General features: G+C 35.2%; 1 protein-coding gene across 3 annotated transcripts; it reads left to right on the top strand.

Moving 5' to 3' along the window:
* Positions 1 to 4,770: 4,770 nt before the first annotated feature.
* On the top strand, positions 4,771 to 16,853 carry LOC117612418 (protein SEMI-ROLLED LEAF 2-like). 3 transcript variants are annotated; one of them, XM_034341101.1, is made up of 19 exons: positions 4,771 to 4,887; positions 5,019 to 5,076; positions 5,409 to 5,573; positions 6,029 to 6,103; positions 6,453 to 6,568; positions 7,000 to 7,114; positions 7,519 to 7,647; positions 8,891 to 8,938; positions 9,138 to 9,340; positions 9,435 to 9,631; positions 9,714 to 10,003; positions 12,407 to 12,556; positions 12,645 to 12,986; positions 13,099 to 13,248; positions 14,429 to 14,504; positions 15,332 to 15,459; positions 15,583 to 15,786; positions 16,465 to 16,605; positions 16,680 to 16,853. In XM_034341101.1, the coding sequence occupies exons 3-19, from the start codon at positions 5,439 to 5,441 to the stop codon at positions 16,836 to 16,838; spliced, it is 2,658 nt and encodes an 885-aa protein (XP_034196992.1). In that variant the 5' UTR covers positions 4,771 to 4,887; positions 5,019 to 5,076; positions 5,409 to 5,438; the 3' UTR covers positions 16,839 to 16,853. The 3 variants fall into 3 exon arrangements, with proteins under 3 accessions (XP_034196992.1, XP_034196993.1, XP_034196994.1); XM_034341102.1 differs by lacking the exon at positions 5,019 to 5,076 and having other exon boundaries at positions 4,778 to 4,887; XM_034341103.1 differs by lacking the exons at positions 4,771 to 4,887; positions 5,019 to 5,076; positions 5,409 to 5,573; positions 6,029 to 6,103 and having other exon boundaries at positions 6,451 to 6,555.
* Positions 16,854 to 17,484: the final 631 nt, after the last annotated feature.

The following is a 17,484-nucleotide window of genomic DNA, read 5'->3' as shown; positions in this document are numbered from 1 at the left end:
TGTTTTTATTTATATTTAATGTTTTATTTATTTATTTATTTATTTTGGCCTGTGTGACTACTAAGCTTGATTTTTGACATGCGCTTTACATTTTTTATTAATTGTACGGTAAAACTTGTGATTATATTACTAATTATGTCGTGTGATTGGAAATCATGGTATAAAGGGTACAAATTAGATTATAACTCAATAATCAATATACATGGAAAGAGACATTGGATAGGATTGCATTCATATTTGGAGGTTTCCCACACTTTTCTTTGTTGGATTCGGATCCTTTGCTATGATTTTCTTTGTCATGATCTGTTTTACTTTCGTTCTCCATGACATCCCAAAATTTGAGTTCCATCTGTTCTTTCCCCAATTCTTTTTCTCTCTCTAATTTTCCTTCTACAATTTAGAAGACTGTCTTGTTTTTGTACTAAAACTCTTTTTACATTTATTGTTTGGTGTTAAATATTAAGATATTATCGAGATAAGATATTAACCATGGAAATAGGTCGAGATAAGATATGCTCAAACTCTGGGCAAATAAGATCAGGGCTTCATGCACCCAAACAGCTTCAAGCAATCCAAGAACGTAAAGAATTATGAATGCCAACCTTAACCCAAAACCCAACAGGGAAATTAAATTAAATAAATTGCATACAAATATAAAAGAAACCAAATATAGTAAAGAAATGTTGAGCTTTATTTGATTATCTTTAGGAGCATACGGCTGGAGAAAAAACTTGTTGTTACTTTACCTCGCACAAATTCCAAATCATTTGGTTCAATTTCTACGAAAGTTACAAGGCTTTGGTGTGGGGGAGGACGCACAGAGAAGGAAGGAAGAAGAGAAAAAAAAAAAAAAAAATGATGTTAAGTTGGAGTTAGTCAAGTTAGGGTTTTTTTTTCTTTTCCCATTTTTAATTAAGAGTAAATTGGGTTTTTGTTTTGAGAATGATGTGTCTAGTTTAAATCCCTTAGATTAAATTTTAATGAGGTGTCATGTGAAGAACGAAAATAAAGCAGATCATGGCAGAGAAAATCATAAGGGAATATTATTGTGTAAAAAGACAAAAAAAGTCATCCAACTTTATATTTAACCCTAGTACATATACACACCCTACCACTCTTCATATTAAGTTTTAGAAAAACACAAACTCCTTTACATCTTATTGCCAGATTACTCTCCTTTTTCAATCCAAGAAACTTACTATACTCTTATCTTCTCTTCACAAACTCTAAATATGGTATGCAAATAGTGGCTTATGGGTCGCCAATTAAGGTATATAATGTGAGATTCTTGGTTTGGGATTCCTCCCATGATTATTGAGGATGCTGTGATCAAAGACTTGTTGTAATTTTGTGTGTTATCAATACATTGATATCGTTTCTCTTTATTAAAAAAAAAAAATGCAGAACATTGCATTTGACATCATTGACTAATATTATATTGTTTGATCATAATATGTCTTTATGAAGACCAATATCATAATATGTCTTTATGAAGACCAATATATATATATATATATATATATTTATTTATTTATTTATTAAAAAAAATGCATAACACTGGAGTCGTGATTGGGGTGTCGGTTGTGGGATGTAAGGTTGATAAGTTTTTATTTTTTATTTTTCTGTTGGGTTTGTATTTAGTGGTAGTTTGGGTAGATAGTGAGTTTTTCTTAGAAATTGTGAAAATTTGAATTAGAAGTTGGAGTGAACTCAGAATATGCGTGCATGGTTTAAATAGAAATTTTTTTATTTTTTTATTTTTTTGCTTTCACCATACACTAAACACTGAAAAATAAATATTTTCAAATATGTGTTTACCTTTGCAAGTGACTCATATCCATTGATGCATTGTGAGTAGAGCTGGGCATATGGGACCAAAAATCGGTGAAATCGGTTGGTCCGATTCGGCTTGGTTTTTGTTTTTGTTTTTTTTGTGGTTTTGTTTTGATTTGTTTTGTTTTTTGTTTTGGTGAACGGCACATGAATCTGACAAAATTGGTGTTCACGGTTCAGCGCTCGATTCCTGATTTTAAAAACCTCCAGTTAATTTAACCGAACTGGATCCATTAAATCATATTTTATTTATATGTGGCTTATTTCTATTGGTTTGTTTTAATGTTATGTGTTCCTTTGCACAACATATCCTAGCCCTTAGTCACGCAACTTAATCTAGATCAAGTACGATTCGGTACAATATATTCAAACTATAGAATATGGTTCAGTGTACGATTTGGAGTCAAAATCGAACTAAATCAAACTGAACCTAAACCTAATTGTGAGATTCACATGCATTGGCAATTGGTAGCCACCTACTTCCGGCAGGATCGCATGCAGAACCATTCCTATAAACAAAAGGGAGCTTTCAAATAACAAAATTTTAAAAGTTGGTAAGTATATTTCGAGTGATTTTTTTTGGATTTCCTTCAAGCTATAGGCCAAACAGCAAAAGGGTATTTCTCCAAGGCAACTCACACAATTATATAATGTGTAGTTAGAACCTAGAAGCCAGGTCATGGTATTAGGATATGCTTTCGTTAGACAACCTCCATCTCCATGTAATAGTTATTGCAAAAGTGGATGAGCCAATCCATTTTGCTTTGTTAATGTAGGCCAGCACGATAGCTTCTTTAAGGCACCGAAAAGCCTTTACCAATCATTTTCACAATAAAAAAAGTCAGAGAAAAAAAAAATATATATTAACAAGAGTCATTGCCTTTTGCTTTCTTTGAACAAGACAAAGCCAGCCATAGAAGATCTTGAGCAACAAAAACTAAAGTTAAATTCAGACCAAAAAAACGAAGAGAGATTCACTATTATACTTAATATAGGGGCTCAAATTATAAAAATACTATATATAAAATGGACTTTAAAAACACACCCAAAACCCATTTACAACATAACAAATAGACTTTTAACTTCTTATAAATTACAAAACTGTCAACAATTTCTTAAAACAAGCCCAAAACCTCATAAAATACCCAAAACAATCAATAAGGCATCAAAATAATTTAATAATTAATATTAAATTCAATAAGGCCAGTTAATATTTTTTGGGTCTTTTTTGGGTTTGTTTATAAAAATAGTGTGGAATTTATCTATAATATTAGTACTAAGAATGGATATATCACTAAATATCTTAAGAAAGAACTGCTAGCATATACACTTTTTTGTTTTCATAAGATTTTTATTTGTCAGATTATTATGCTCATAAGAAAGGAATTTAGCATCCATGCGTACCTTTCAAAAATCGAGAAAACAAACAAAAAAAGGAAACACAAGAAAACAATAAAAGAAACAACTCACGTCACTTGGAACAACTCCAAGGGGAGAAGTTCTTGTATAGGGGTCTGCCTGCCATATGCGGCATCTCCTGAGAGTAGGTGGGATTCACATGCAAGTGCCCCTTGTCCAGGACAAAAACTTCCATGTGTAGCTGGATGTCATGTTCACGAAAAAAACTTACTTATATTAAGGATATCGTTGTGGTACTATCTCGAGTCAATCACTATTTTATCATATGTTTTAATTTTCTGACATAACAATATAATTTTCCGATATATGGCAATACGTAATAAGTTGGGGATAACGCCCTGATGGTGTCCCCGTAGTCACTTTATGTTTTTTATTATTAAAAAACTATGTAAGCTCACTAGAGTTGCTAAACTCTTTGAATGCCTCATATTCGGTCCAAATTGTGACCAAAAGCCGCTAATGGAGCCGTCGCATTAGAGGATACTTTTGCTCTATAGTTGTCAAAATATGACAAAGGCTTTAATTCAAAGTTTTGTACAAAACAAAGTGGCAAGAAAGTCAAAAAGAAATATTCGAGGGACATTTCCATCATGCAATCAGAGAAAGTACACCCTTAATTCTCGGCACCATTGCCTTTTATTTTTTATTTTTTATATTTTTTGTGCATCAACTGTTTTCACTAGTGGATAAATTAAAAAATTCGACATAGTTTAATTGTATTTTTGTTACATTGGAACGGATAGAATCCTTACTCATTCTAACCCAAAATATTTTTATAGAGATTCAATTGTAACAAAAAGAAAAGATGTATGGAGACTATAAATACATTGCAAAAATATGTAGGTATGACAGTTAGGTTGCCGAAACGACAATTAGGTATGACATTCAGTAATACTTTATATGTGTATATTTGGGTATTTATATATCCTTCTTTTTTTTTTTTCAAATATATTTTTTTGGAAAAAAAGAACGGAAAAGTTGGGCATTATTATAAAATTATAGTACTTTTTAAAATTTAAAATTATCTGAGAACACAATGTGAATGATCGAAATGTAAAGATCAAAAGTAACTTTTGGTCCATGCTGATTTTATTACTTTGGTTCTCGTAGTTTTAATTTTACACATTTTATTATTGTAGTTTTCAATTAAGAAACATAAAGACACTTTTCAATTTCTGTCAAATTCCTCCAAATTTATTTATTATACTACTAAAGAATATATGAAAATTAAAATTTATTTGAAATTACACCCTTATATAATACACAAATTTACTAAATAGGATTTCAAGTTTTGATATCATATAGAAACACACAAGGGACTTGTAGCTTGATAGCACTTACCCTTAGCACTGAGATCTTAAGTTCGATTCTTCTATACCTAATGTTGCTTGTATAAAAAAATATTAAAAGAAAAGTATAAAAAAATATTAAAAGAAAAATATAAAAAAAGTTTGTTAATAAGGAATAAGAAAAGGCAGTTTTATAATAATTTGTTTGATTTATTTTGTAATCATTGCACAAGGAACCAATATCCAATTTAACAGACATTTTTTCTCATATTAATGCCCGAGAAAGAGAAAAGACAAAGCCTGGGGGGATTTGACGTCTCTGCCTCCCCCTTGGCTATATTCTAAGGTAAATTCACCATTTTTTTTTCAATTAATAATTCCAATTATTTTTCACATGAATGTTCTGGAAATAAATTGATATTACAATTAAATTTGAAACGTTGTTTTTGTCAACTTTTGGCGTCCTCGGTACTCTAGATCGCGATCGCAAGCCATTAATTGTGCCAAAAAGTGGAATTATCTGCGTTTAGAATTGGTATGTATCGGTTTGTCTTTGGGAATTTGGCTTCAATTTGTTGGAGTTACTATTTTTTTCTGAATTCTGAACTATCTTGAGCCTTCAATTTGTCGGTCGTTTTAATTCTTAAGACGTTCAAAACGCATTTGGGAACTTACAAACGCCTCCAATGCTGCTAAGCTGAACTGGGTTTTGAGCTTTTGCTTTGGACTTTTTTGACAAGACTATGAGAAGACATTGGTTTGAAAGTTCATATGAATTTTAGATGTATTTGATCATACGGGTTGTTGAGTTTTCTGCAAAATTGTATATATGAAGTTTTGATTTTGAGTTTGATTTTTTTGGTGTAGAGAGGGGTTTGAATTTATTTTCGTTAAACAATGGGGGTTATGTCGAGGCGGATTGTGCCCGCCTGCGGGAACCTCTGCTTCTTCTGTCCTTCAATGCGTGCAAGGTCAAGACAGCCCGTGAAACGCTACAAGAAGTTGCTCACTGATATCTTCCCTCGTAATCAGGTTAATTCTCAGCTTACGCTATGCAATCTCGTTTTAAAAAGATGGATACTTTCTCTGGCAGAAGAAGTTTGGGTTGAATTATCAGTTTTAGAACTACTTATGTATGAAGTGACTTCTTAGTTGCTCAGTGGTGGTTCTATGATTTTTGACAAGGTGATACTTTGGTGCTTATGAGTTAGATCACTAGTCTTGTATATAGATTTAATAGGAATGGAGACTGTGTTGTCAAACCATGCAAAGGATAATCACTGTAAGCTTCATTTCTGTTGCTACTACTGCAACCACGACTTCTTTGATAAGTTGTTTTGTAGGTCTTAGTTGAGACTTTGAATAAGTTGAAGCTTTGTTGAGAAATGTTAGCTTCATGCTAGCAATTTTTTTCTTCTTTAAATCCATGCCGTTTTGATGGTTTTCACACCTGATTTATTGCTTATTCTGAAATATATACCTGGCAGGATGCTGAACCAAATGACAGGAAAATTGGGAAACTTTGTGAATATGCTTTGAAGAACCCACTGCGAATTCCCAAGGTGCTTTTGGATTTCTTGTAGTCTCTTTGACGAGTTCTGGTGTAGAGTTTGAAATTCAAAACTACCACATAATGTTTTCTAATTGAATACTTCATTCCTTCCATTTCACAAAGATTCTGTTTGATTTTCTATGGCTAGTTGTATTTGAGACAAGTTCTAATTTTGGTTTGTAAACTGTTTGAAATGGCACTAGACTCAGATATTAAGAAAATTTGTTGGTTTTCAAATTCTGTTGAATGATGCAAAAATCATGATTCATGCCCGATTGTAAACATTTGGTTTAAGTGCCTACTTATAAGAAGAAATGTCTTCTATTCCATCTTATGTCTTTCAATCTTTCTCCGCACAGATCACTGATAGCCTAGAGCAAAGATGTTACAAGGATTTGCGAAATGAGCACTTTGGGTCTGTTAAAGTGGTGCTATGCATTTATAGGAAGTTGCTATCATCATGTAAGGAGCAAATGTAAGTCTGAAGTAGCTTAATCTTATAATGGATTGGGATTTCAGTAAGCTAAGCTTCAAAATCATGAAAGATAACCTTATACCAGGGAAAGTGTATTATCTAGTTGACTACAACATGGATACCATTGCATCATGTGCAGACACCCAGAAACACTTGCCCCAAAAATTAAACTATTATTAATTTTCCAAAAGTCTACATTCGTTTCAGTATTTTGATCATGTTTATGAATTAACTTATGCATCAAGGGGGAAAGCATCATTCATGCGAAAAGGGTGAGACTGAGATAGTTCATAACCAACCTTTCTTATGCTTGTTCTGATATTTATATGTTTATCCCGTATAAAAAGTTCATATTTTGACATTAGATGCTCTTATATGCTTAGTTCACTATGTTGTTTTGTTAATTCATTTGTGCTCTTCAATGGTTGCAGGCCACTATTTGCCAGTAGTTTACTAGGAATTGTTCGGATTCTTTTGGAACAAAATCGACATGATGAAATGCGGATTCTAGGTTGTAATACTCTCGTTGACTTTATAAATAGCCAGGTAAATGATAAATACAGAGGAGAAGTTTAGACTTTGGGGTATATTATACTTGGTAGCTTTGCATGTAAGGGCTTTTAAATGGGTCCCGTAGAAAATTCACCACTTCATGAATGAAGTTTGTAGTTATTGAAAGGAGATAGCAGTCTCGGTGATGTTCTCAATGTTGACAATGAAAGAAATGTGGTGGTTGAAGGGAATGTCTGCACATCAGATTACCCGATTCTGAAATTGTATATGATGTACAAGGACCTGTTGCATATTGCTTGGATTACTTTAGACCATTGTGTGACGAGTTTTATTGTCTCTAGGTTTACTGTATATGTGTTATGTCATGATGTCATAGATCCTATGCTTTACTTTTTCCATTTGTTGATTGAAACTGACACTTTCAAATAAATGTGTAGATTGATAGTACACATATGTTCAGCCTAGAGGGCCTTATTCCTAAACTTTGTCAAATGGCTCAAGAAGTGGGAGATAATGAAAGAGCTCTACGTCTTCGTTCAGCCGGACTGCAATCTCTGGCTTTTATGGTACATTCCCTTTTTCTAGCTTAGCTTTAATCTCATATGAATTTGGGGATACATGCATGCATGTTTACGTTCAGACTCGATCTTTGTAAAAGTACCCAAACATATGTATTAATGGTCATAACCATATGTACATGTATCATATATGTACGTCTCATGTCATTAGTAATTATTTTTGCATTCTCCTTTTAGATTATTTTAATTTTAAGAAGTACATTAATCTCTTGTGATGTTCACTATTCCCATACTTAACAGTTGTTATTGTTAAAGTATGTTATAATTAGGATTTTAACGTAGTTAGAATGTTTGGTTTCCTATTTATTGTAGGTGGCTGATTTGGTTTCTTTATGTTAAGTAATCTGGTTTCTTAAATTAAGTGATTTGGTTGTTATTGAGTTTCCTATTATAATTAGAGTTGTACTATATTAAAAACCTTTTAGAGTTGGCTTACTCTCTCTCTCTCTCTCTCTCTCTCTCTCTCTCTCGCCACCAGTCGTAGGAAAACATTTAAGATTGGAAAATTTAAAATCATTACTAAAGGGAAGAAATAATGAAATTATGTGTGGCATTTACATTACTTAAACTGAGGGAGACCACCGTTTTGGTACCAACTGATGTGTAAATGCCACGACAATTAATGTTAGCAGCTAGTTACTCAACCTTTCACTTTCCTTCGCTTACTCTCTCTCCACTCCTCTCTCTCCCTCTATCCGCACCACCCACCAGCACAATCCTCTTCCCACTCTCCGTCTTACCCATAGTTACCGGGGTCGCAGGTTCCTCATCTGAATCCCGATCTGGATTGCGACCCAAATTGGTGGATTGAGTGACGACTGTTTGGTTTTGAATGACTGACTTTATGGCCCTTCATTTAATGATAAAACTCTTCCCTATGCATCATTAATGCTGGCATAATAAACTGATGAACTAAGAAACTAAGAATGTCGATAACGGTGTTTACGTGCAATAGTGTTAACTCTGACTTTGATTGATGAGAGTTGACTGCTTACAGAGTTTTCATTTGTTTTACTAATTGCTTCTGTACAGAGATGTATATTTATTGTGCACTTTTTCTGACTTATCATTTGATATTTTGATTTGCTAGTTATCATCATCCTTTCATAGACCATGTGTTCTTTTTCTTCGTTTTGTTGTCATCTTTGGTCAGTTGACTTAGAAAACCTGATTATGTTATCTCGCACATTATGATTTCTCCTTTTCTTTGTACTTCACTATTTCTTTGTAGGTGTGGTTCATGGGTGAGCACTCTCATATTTCAATGGACTTTGACACTGTGAGTAATCTGAACCTCATGTTGCACCTGTTATTTCCAATTTTGACTTGAGCAAGGAATGTGATAGTTTGGCTATCATGAAAAGTAATTTTCTCTTTTGGATGTGTTCTACGAAGTATAGTTCAGTCTTTGAAACATGGCCAAATGAGTGCAGTTGACTTTGCTATCAATTTGAAACTTCTTCTCTGTTCTGGAATAGATCATATCAGTGACTTTGGATAACTACGCGGATATCCATACTAAACCTGGGAGTGCGACGGAAGACAGACAATATTCTGTGTCTCAGGACCAGTGGGTTCAAGGAGTGCTTAAAGCAGAAGTTCATGATTCATCTTTTCCAGTTATTAGTCAGAAGGTTCCTTCACTTCCAAACCTGAAAAACGCTGATTTGGATCCCACAATGTTAGTTTTGTTTTTCCTATAATCTCTTTCATGTGTCACTAGGAAACAGTTTATCTTGCCATAACATTATTTGTTTCTTGTGCCATTTTCTCAGCGATGCCAACAAGAGTCCCTCTTACTGGTCTAGGGTTTGCTTGCGTAATATAGCCAGATTGGCGAAGGAAGCTACAACAGTGCGTCGAGTGCTTGAACCGCTTTTTCAAAGTTTTGATGCTGAGAACCATTGGTCCCCAGATCAACCACTTGCCTATCATGTTTTGATGTATCTGCAGTCACTTCTGGAGGAATCAGGTTTGGATTTTGTGCTTTATTTTTTTTCTTTTAGACATCATGTGTGGATATAATTGATATATGCGGTTTACTTGAACATCAGGAGATAATTCCCATTTGTTATTACATATATTGGTCAAGCATTTGGATCACAAGAATGTTGTCAAACAACCTCGCCTACAAGCTGATATTGTTAATGTCACCACACAAATAGCACAAGGTGCTAAGCAGCAGGCATCAGTTGCGATTACTGGTGCAATATCCGACCTGATAAAACATTTACGAAAATGCCTGCAAAATCAAGCTGAGGTATCGAGCCCTGGGAGTACAGATAAATGGAACCCAGATCTTCTGTCGGCACTAGAAAGATGTATCTCACAGCTATCAAATAAGGTTTGTCACTTTCAAATATATTGTAAAAGAACTCAAGAATTCTATGACTATTTTGTAAGAATCTTCATGGATGCAGAAATGAAAGTTTAGGGGAAATTTCATGAGGTATTTTTGTTTGTTCAAGTATGTTGTTTTACTCTCTCTCTCTCTCTCTCTCGTGTGGTAATCAACTGGCGATATAGATTACACAATGAGGGCGTAGCTTCTGCATCCTAAAATACCCTGGCGTTTTTGTCGGTTCAATTAGTGAGCCCTTTCTAGAATTGTATAAGCACTTGTTATTTTGACTATATGATGCAATAGCCAAAACTTGGCTAGAGAAGAATTGTCCTTTGGTGAAGAAGCCCTGGACTAAGCATCTCATTTTCATGAGGCGTCTTTTGGTCCTATGAGTGTTAGTTATTTGTTGTTTAACCTGCACTTTCTTTATTTTAGGTGATTTGAAAGGAAGGGATGCGATAATCCTTCCCTTTCATTGTTTGGTTAAGAAAGGTTCGAGAGATGAGCAATCTTTTGGGTTTTGGAATCTGACCCCCCCCCTCACACACACAAGCCGAGGGATTAAGGAACACAGTCAATTTTCTTGAATCTCAGGAGGACCACTAGTTTCAAGGAGGGTTAAAACCAAAGGTTCATGATTCATCTTTGCAGGTTTAACTTTTTTGGTAAGGAAGTGGAATTATCAAATCTAGTGTTGGTTCAGAAAAAGTTAACTAAAGAGTTGGATTTATCAAACTTTTGTGGAATCGAAGGTCTTTGCAGATGTTCAACTTTTGTAGCTTCTATTTGAAAGAGGATGGGCACCAACACAAGACACTCCAATGCTCAAGTCAGTGTCAAGTGAGCATTTGAGTGATTCTAAGGTTCTATGTTGCATACCTGGATTTCTGCAATCAATCCCTATGTGTAGGCTTGCAGATAGGTCTTGGCCTCCACGCCACTGTGATCCCATTTCTAAGCTCGTGGATCACATTCCTGATATTTTGGTCATGCATGCCTACATGCAAATTCATGCATTCTGAATTTTAGGGATGTTGATCTCATCATTTCTAAAGGGGATGATCGGCCTTGATCAAACGAACATCAGATGTATGGTGTCACTTGAGTTCGTCTACTCTAATCTGATTGGACACATACGTGGTCACATTCAGATACGTGCATGAGTTTTGTTCGTATATCATATTTGTTTATATTTTGACCCTGTTTTCTCGTTCTCAATTTATTTAATTGGTCTCTGTCTCCCATTTTACCATGTGTTCAGTCAATCTATTTCTAGGGTCAAGTTTCCCGTTCATTTCTACTCCTTGTAGTGTACTCAGATTCTTAGTTATTCTATCTACTTATTTTTTCCCCTTTAAAAGTTTCTGCGTATTTACTCATCCTGCTGTTCTCTGTATTCATAATCTTAGTCATCCTTGGTTGCATGATAATGACCTGCACCTGAATATCCTTTGCCATCTCCTTTGCTATCAAAGGTAGTTGCTCTTAACCAGGAACAAAAATACAAAGTTTTCACAAGGCAGGCCTTGTGTAAAAGATGTTTAACTAATTTTGTCCCAAAATGAGTAACATCACGTCACAATTCCATTCCTAGTTTATGCTTGAGTCCCTCTTCTTCTACTATTCCTTTATTTTCAGATGGCGAAACTTGAATGATAAAAAAGTAGGGAGTTATCTGTCCAAGAAAATGTGGCTGGTCCATTTAGGCATGAAAAAAAATTATGGAGGGTGGATTCTTCATGAGTTTTCTCTTGCAAATCTTGTTCTCTTTCTTTCTGGGCCCTCTCAAGCAGTTGGAAAGCCAAAGTACCACCTAAGGGCCTAAGACACGAGTTTTAGCTTGGATTATTGCTCATGGAAAGGTGAGTGCCTGAGACATGGTGAAAAGGAGGGGACCCAATCTGTGTCTGTCTCCTTATTAGTTTGTGATGTGCAAAAGTGATGCAGAAAGTTTGAACCATATGTTGCTCCACTGCCCAGTTGCACAGTCCTTGTGGATGAGATTAATGAGAAAGACCAGTTTGAGTTGGACAATTGGGATCTTGTGATAATTTGTGTGAGAAGTTTAAGTTCTTTTTTTGTTGTTGAAGGGAGGAGTGGGGTTTAGGGAGGGAGGGGGGATGTGGACCTTTAGTTGGACAGTGTTTGTTTTTTTTGGCCATCTTGTGGGCTTTGGTTTCCGGAGTTTAGGGACTGGTCTTTTCATGCTATTTATTCAGATTGGAAATACAAAATACAAAATATACTTGGAAATCAAACAGACTTCAGTGGATACCGGTCATGAACAAGCATGTTATTGGTTTTTATGTGTTGCATTTATTATTGTATTTGTTTTGCTTTTGGGTAGGAACAAACCACTTTTTCTGTGTTGGTACACTCAGTAATACTGTTTCTGATTCACAGGTTGGAGATGTGGGACCCATACTTGATAAGATGGCTGTGGTGCTAGAGAATATTCCAACTAATACAGTTGTAGCTAGGACGACAATCTCTGCTGTTTATCTAACTGCAAAGATGATATCTTCTGTTCCTAATGTATCATATCACAAGAAGGCAAGGCCACTTTCTTTGTTGCACTATACTACTTCATTTTCTAATCATGTTAAACCGTCTAAGTGTTTTATACTCATAACCTGTTCAGGCTTTTCCTGATGCTCTATTTCACCAATTACTCCTAGCAATGGGCCACCCAGACCATGAAACACGAGTTGGAGCACACAGCATTTTCTCTATGGTGCTTATGCCATCTCTGGTTGCTCCTTGGTTAGAGCAGAAAATGAACCCTTTGCAAGCTGTTTCAGCATCTGTTTCTACATTGCAGAAGGTAAAGGATGGAAGTTTCTCTATTCAGGATGAAGGGAAAGACACAGGAGTACCGTTGAATGGAGAACTGGAGAAAGAGGGATGTGAATTATCAGATGTCTATGAGAAACAATTTGGTCAATCTTACAGCTTCAAGAGTGGTTTGACTTGTGGAAGAACAGTATGCGATCTTAAACTCAGTCTATCAATTTAATAAGTCCAAATTCTGTGTTTTTGTTAAGGGTAAGTATTTAATTCAAATCTAATTAAATATCTTATCTGAAAACTTCCAGGAACTAACTTCCCTTCGGTTAAGTAGTCACCAAGTGAGTCTTCTGCTTTCATCGATTTGGGTTCAGGCAACATCTGCAACGAATACTCCTGAAAATTTTGAGGCAATGGCCCACACTTATAATGTTGCTTTACTGTTCACACGATCAAAGGTCAGATCTTGGGTATATTATATTTTATGATTATTTCCTAACACCGTTTCTTATCGTTTAAATGGTGCACTTTTGGATACTCCTGACCCTGCTTCCTTGTATTTTTGTCAAAAAATTCTTAGTGAAAATAAAGTCTCTAATAGTTCATATTGCGTTGTATTTGTAATCTGCTTCCCAGGTTTATCCTGGCTTCTTTGAATAAACAAATGATCACTTATGAAAATAAGTGTAATTGTCAGATGTAGTGATGATATATGTGTGCATGCCTAAGTACATTTGGGCTCACTTGTCAATGGCTATCAGTTTCTCTATGGAATCTGCAGCGTTAGAATCCGCTTAAATACATTCTGTATACTTTTGTACATTTTCCAAGTTCAGACTATCATAAGAGGTTCTGGGTATAACCTACATCGAGTAAAGACCCTCAAAAGAAGATTCTAAAAGGTTGAGAGTCCATCTTCTTTGGTTATGTACAAAGGCTCCATGGAAATGGACCGATCTGAACATATGCATAGAAAGGACCAAAAATGGGAGGACATAGCACCACCACACTTCCTTGACCCAAAAAAAAAAAGCACCATCGCACTTCAGTCTCATCTGCTCCTCTATACCGTATAAAGGACATGGCTCCTCCAGATCTGCCATTGTCATGTTGCCTAACTACCTTGATTGCCATCATCTTTCATCTTATCTGCAAACCTAGATATCAGAATAAAGAGGTAAAATAAAAAAATTTAAAAAAAAGTTTAGAAGATTTGTGGTGTCAGATGACTAGAGAGGGCTTTATGAGGTTTAAAGGATAAAATTTTGAAAGCTGTGCTGAAATAGAAATTCATTCCTCCAAGAGACAGAGCAACACTTTGGGATGCAAATTGGTGACTTGGGTTATGTAACAACCAAAACTGGGCATTCCTTTAGGTGGTAAAGTGGATTTTTATGTTAGGTTGTGGTTACCTATGAGTTAAACTGCAGTTTAGCAATGAAATTTACAGTTAGAAAGTACCATGAATTGGATTTTGGAGAGAGTTCTAGAGTGCAGTTGTCATAGAAAGGGGATAAAATTGGGTTTTCAGCTCATTTTAACTTGATGACTTTCTTGCCGTGTGAAAATTATACATTTGTTTTGCTCAGTGGCCTTTCTGAACTCACTAATGTTTCATTTGCTCTTGACTCTTGACAGGCCTCCAGTCACATGGCTTTAGCAAGATGTTTCCAGCTGGCATTCTCCATTAGGGCTATTTCGTTGGATCTAGATGGTAAGTCAAATATATCTTCTTATGATACTTTTGATAGGTAACTACTTATCGGGTGCAGAAAATGGATCAGAATGGTAGCACTATAAAATGAAAGTAGGTTTAACGTGCAGATACTTGAACAATTCTATGTCCTTTTCCTGGTCCTGACTAGCCTGATTGATTTTTTGCTAGAGGGCAGCCTTCTTTTTGTTATCTATTAGCTTTAATTTCTTGTTTTATTATAAGAACAAATGAGGGTAAGGATCATTCAGTACAAAGCGTTATTTCAGTGTTTACCTTGTAATCTATATGCTTAAGTGGTATAATAATAGATAATGATTCTAGGCAGGTTGTATTCTTGAAAGTATTAATGGGTGGCCTCTCTACATATTCCTTGAACTTGGTTTATTGCCCTCTTGGGCCTTTAAAAAAAAAATTTACAAATCATTACTTATGTAAAACGAAAAAAAGAAAAAAAGAAAATAGTGCATCACTTATCAGTTTGCCTAACTTTATCCGTTCATGATTTCAATAAATATCCATCGATGAGAAAACCTTAGCTTTTGTAACTGGAAATCCAATAAATTTTTTATTTTTCTAAAAAGTGAAGCTTGTGGACATGGTGAATGCAATCATTTCGATACACCCCTTCACATGTAGGCTCTTGTACTCTATCTTTGAGCCTAACATGTGAACCAGGTCTGAGGTTTTGGAATTCAAACATGGGACCTCCTTTTCCAAAAGCCTAAGCTATTAGGTTGTGGTGAACTTTGTCTTGTTGAACATATCCTTCTAACTTTTTTGTGGTGAAAATATTCTGATATGTTCTTTGTACATGCTGATTTTAGGAGGTTTGCATCCATCTCGTAGAAGGTCTCTCTTTACCTTGGCATCATACATGCTTGTATTTTCAGCCCGGGCTGGTGACCTCCCAGAGCTTATTCCCATTTTTAAAGCATCTTTGGAAGATAAAATGGTTAATTTCCATATCATAACATTCAGAATAAGGCCCTTTCATTTTTTTCATAATTTTTTGTTTGAATGTTTATGTGTCGAGCTTGACTTTTTGTCAATTTTGTGAATTTTTCAAAATTAACAGGTTGATCCCTGTCTTCAGTTGGTCGACGATACCTGGCTGCAGGCAGTTTCTATTGAGTCTTATAAGGAGAAGATATCATATGGATCGTTGCAGGAGGATGAAGTTGCTACATTTAATTCTCTGTCAGCAGTTGAATTAGATGACCAACTATTAAAAGAAACCGTGATATCCCATTTCATGACTAAATTTGCAAAATTGTCAGAGGTGATATTCATGTTCTCTGATATAATCTCTGAAGCTAATGGTTTTATTGCAACTAGCCTTGATTTGGTGGATCCATCAGATGTTTAACAAAGTAATAGAAATTATGATACCTGCGTCAGAGCCCACATAAATTTTTTAATGTGATCAATATCGTGTGTTTGTTTTTCTTTTAAATGATAGAAGTAATGACAATCTCTGGACAAGCAGTCCATGGCAACAGAGACAAAACTAAAAGAGACTCCTTTTACAAGAAGAATCCTTGTTCGAAACCTGCAAACTGCTCTGTAGTTGAACTAGGAAGGTGAAAGATATTGGGTGCACAAACGTACACATGCAAAGACACCAGTTAATGTTATATCATATCCCACATTCCAGTTACATTGATTAGAAATAAATAAACACCCCTAGCTTGAGACTGCTTCTTAGTATTATCAACTAATAAGCATGGTTGAATCTTCATGCATTTGGTAGGATAACGTGTCCAAGGATTGACCAGATATTTGAAATTAGACCTTAAATGTTAAGTTGTTAATTATTTGAAGAAAAAGTTCTAACTTTCTAGGAGGTATTGGAGCTTTGGCTATCTATCTGTAATATATTCACGCATAATGTTTACACTCACATGTACACACACGGCCCTAGCATTTAACTTTTTCCTTTTTGTTCTCTTCTCTAAAGGATGAATTATCTAGCATCAAGAAGGAACTCTTACAGGGATTTTCACCTGATGATGCATTTCCATTAGGAGCTCCACTATTTATGGAGACACCACGACCATGTTCTCCTCTTGCCCAGATAGACTTCCCTGATTTTGATGAGGTTTGATTTCTTCTATTTGTGTCTCTATCTTTATGGCTTTCAACTATGTTGCATGACAGGGGGTTTTCTCTCAGGTGATGCCTCCAGGTTCCTTGACAGACGATGAAGCCTTCCCTGAACCAAGTGGAAGCCAGTCAGACCGCAAAACATCACTCTCCATCAATACACTTGACATTCTAAGTGTTAATCAGCTCCTGGATTCAGTAAGACAAGCTCTCTTTTATAATCTTTAACTTATTCTGAATTACTTTCAGGCCATTCCCTATGCTGCATGCTTAGTGGCATAGAGGAACAACATTGACATTAAGTTGGTGGACCAGTAATTCCATTTTACCCGCTGGTACATCAATTTTATATTTCAGTTGTGGCCCTTGATAAGCATATGAAAGTAAAGAGTTTGGGAAGATGGATACAAGGTGCATTTTGTGTGCAATTGTCTATTAATTGAAAAGTTCTGGGGACAAAAGGAACAAAAAGTGATCTCTTTCTAAAATCTTCTTGTGTGTAGGACATGCTAAAGTTTTGAAAGTTAGGTAGAATTAACAGTATGACCTTTATAAACACTTAAGGAGGGATAAATTTAGGTACATAACTGTAACCATCTCAGAGGAGGAGATTCAATGTGACAAGCAGATCCTCTTCAAATAATTTGGCAGGTAGATCAATTAGGATTCTTTGTGGTCTATTAGCTTAGGAAATTTCGCCTGCATATGGTTATTAACTTATGTGGTGGTTGTAAATTTGAGGTTTAAAGGTTTGGGTTGTTGAATAAGAACTTGAAGTGTTTGCAAGCTGATTATCAGATGCACATTAGTTAAAATAAAATGTAGAACACCAACAGGCTGCCCAAGACTAACGTGGGATAGATTAAAACATAAA

The sequence above is a fragment of the Prunus dulcis genome, unplaced genomic scaffold (assembly GCF_902201215.1).
Source record: "Prunus dulcis unplaced genomic scaffold, ALMONDv2, whole genome shotgun sequence".
Lineage (NCBI taxonomy): Eukaryota > Viridiplantae > Streptophyta > Magnoliopsida > Rosales > Rosaceae > Prunus > Prunus dulcis.
This window is presented reverse-complemented; position numbering and strand designations above follow the sequence as displayed.

What these genes read in the sequence shown, in the direction of transcription:
- LOC117612418 (XM_034341101.1), top strand. Translation starts at nt 5,439, where the DNA reads ATGGGGGTTATGTCGAGGCGGATTGTGCCCGCCTGCGGGAACCTCTGC. An exon ending in GCTGATTTGGATCCCACAAT is followed by an intron (nt 9,341 to 9,434) that starts GTTAGTTTTGTT and finishes CCATTTTCTCAG; the next exon opens with CGATGCCAACAAGAGTCCCT. An exon ending in AATTTGCAAAATTGTCAGAG is followed by an intron (nt 15,787 to 16,464) that starts GTGATATTCATG and finishes TCTTCTCTAAAG; the next exon opens with GATGAATTATCTAGCATCAA.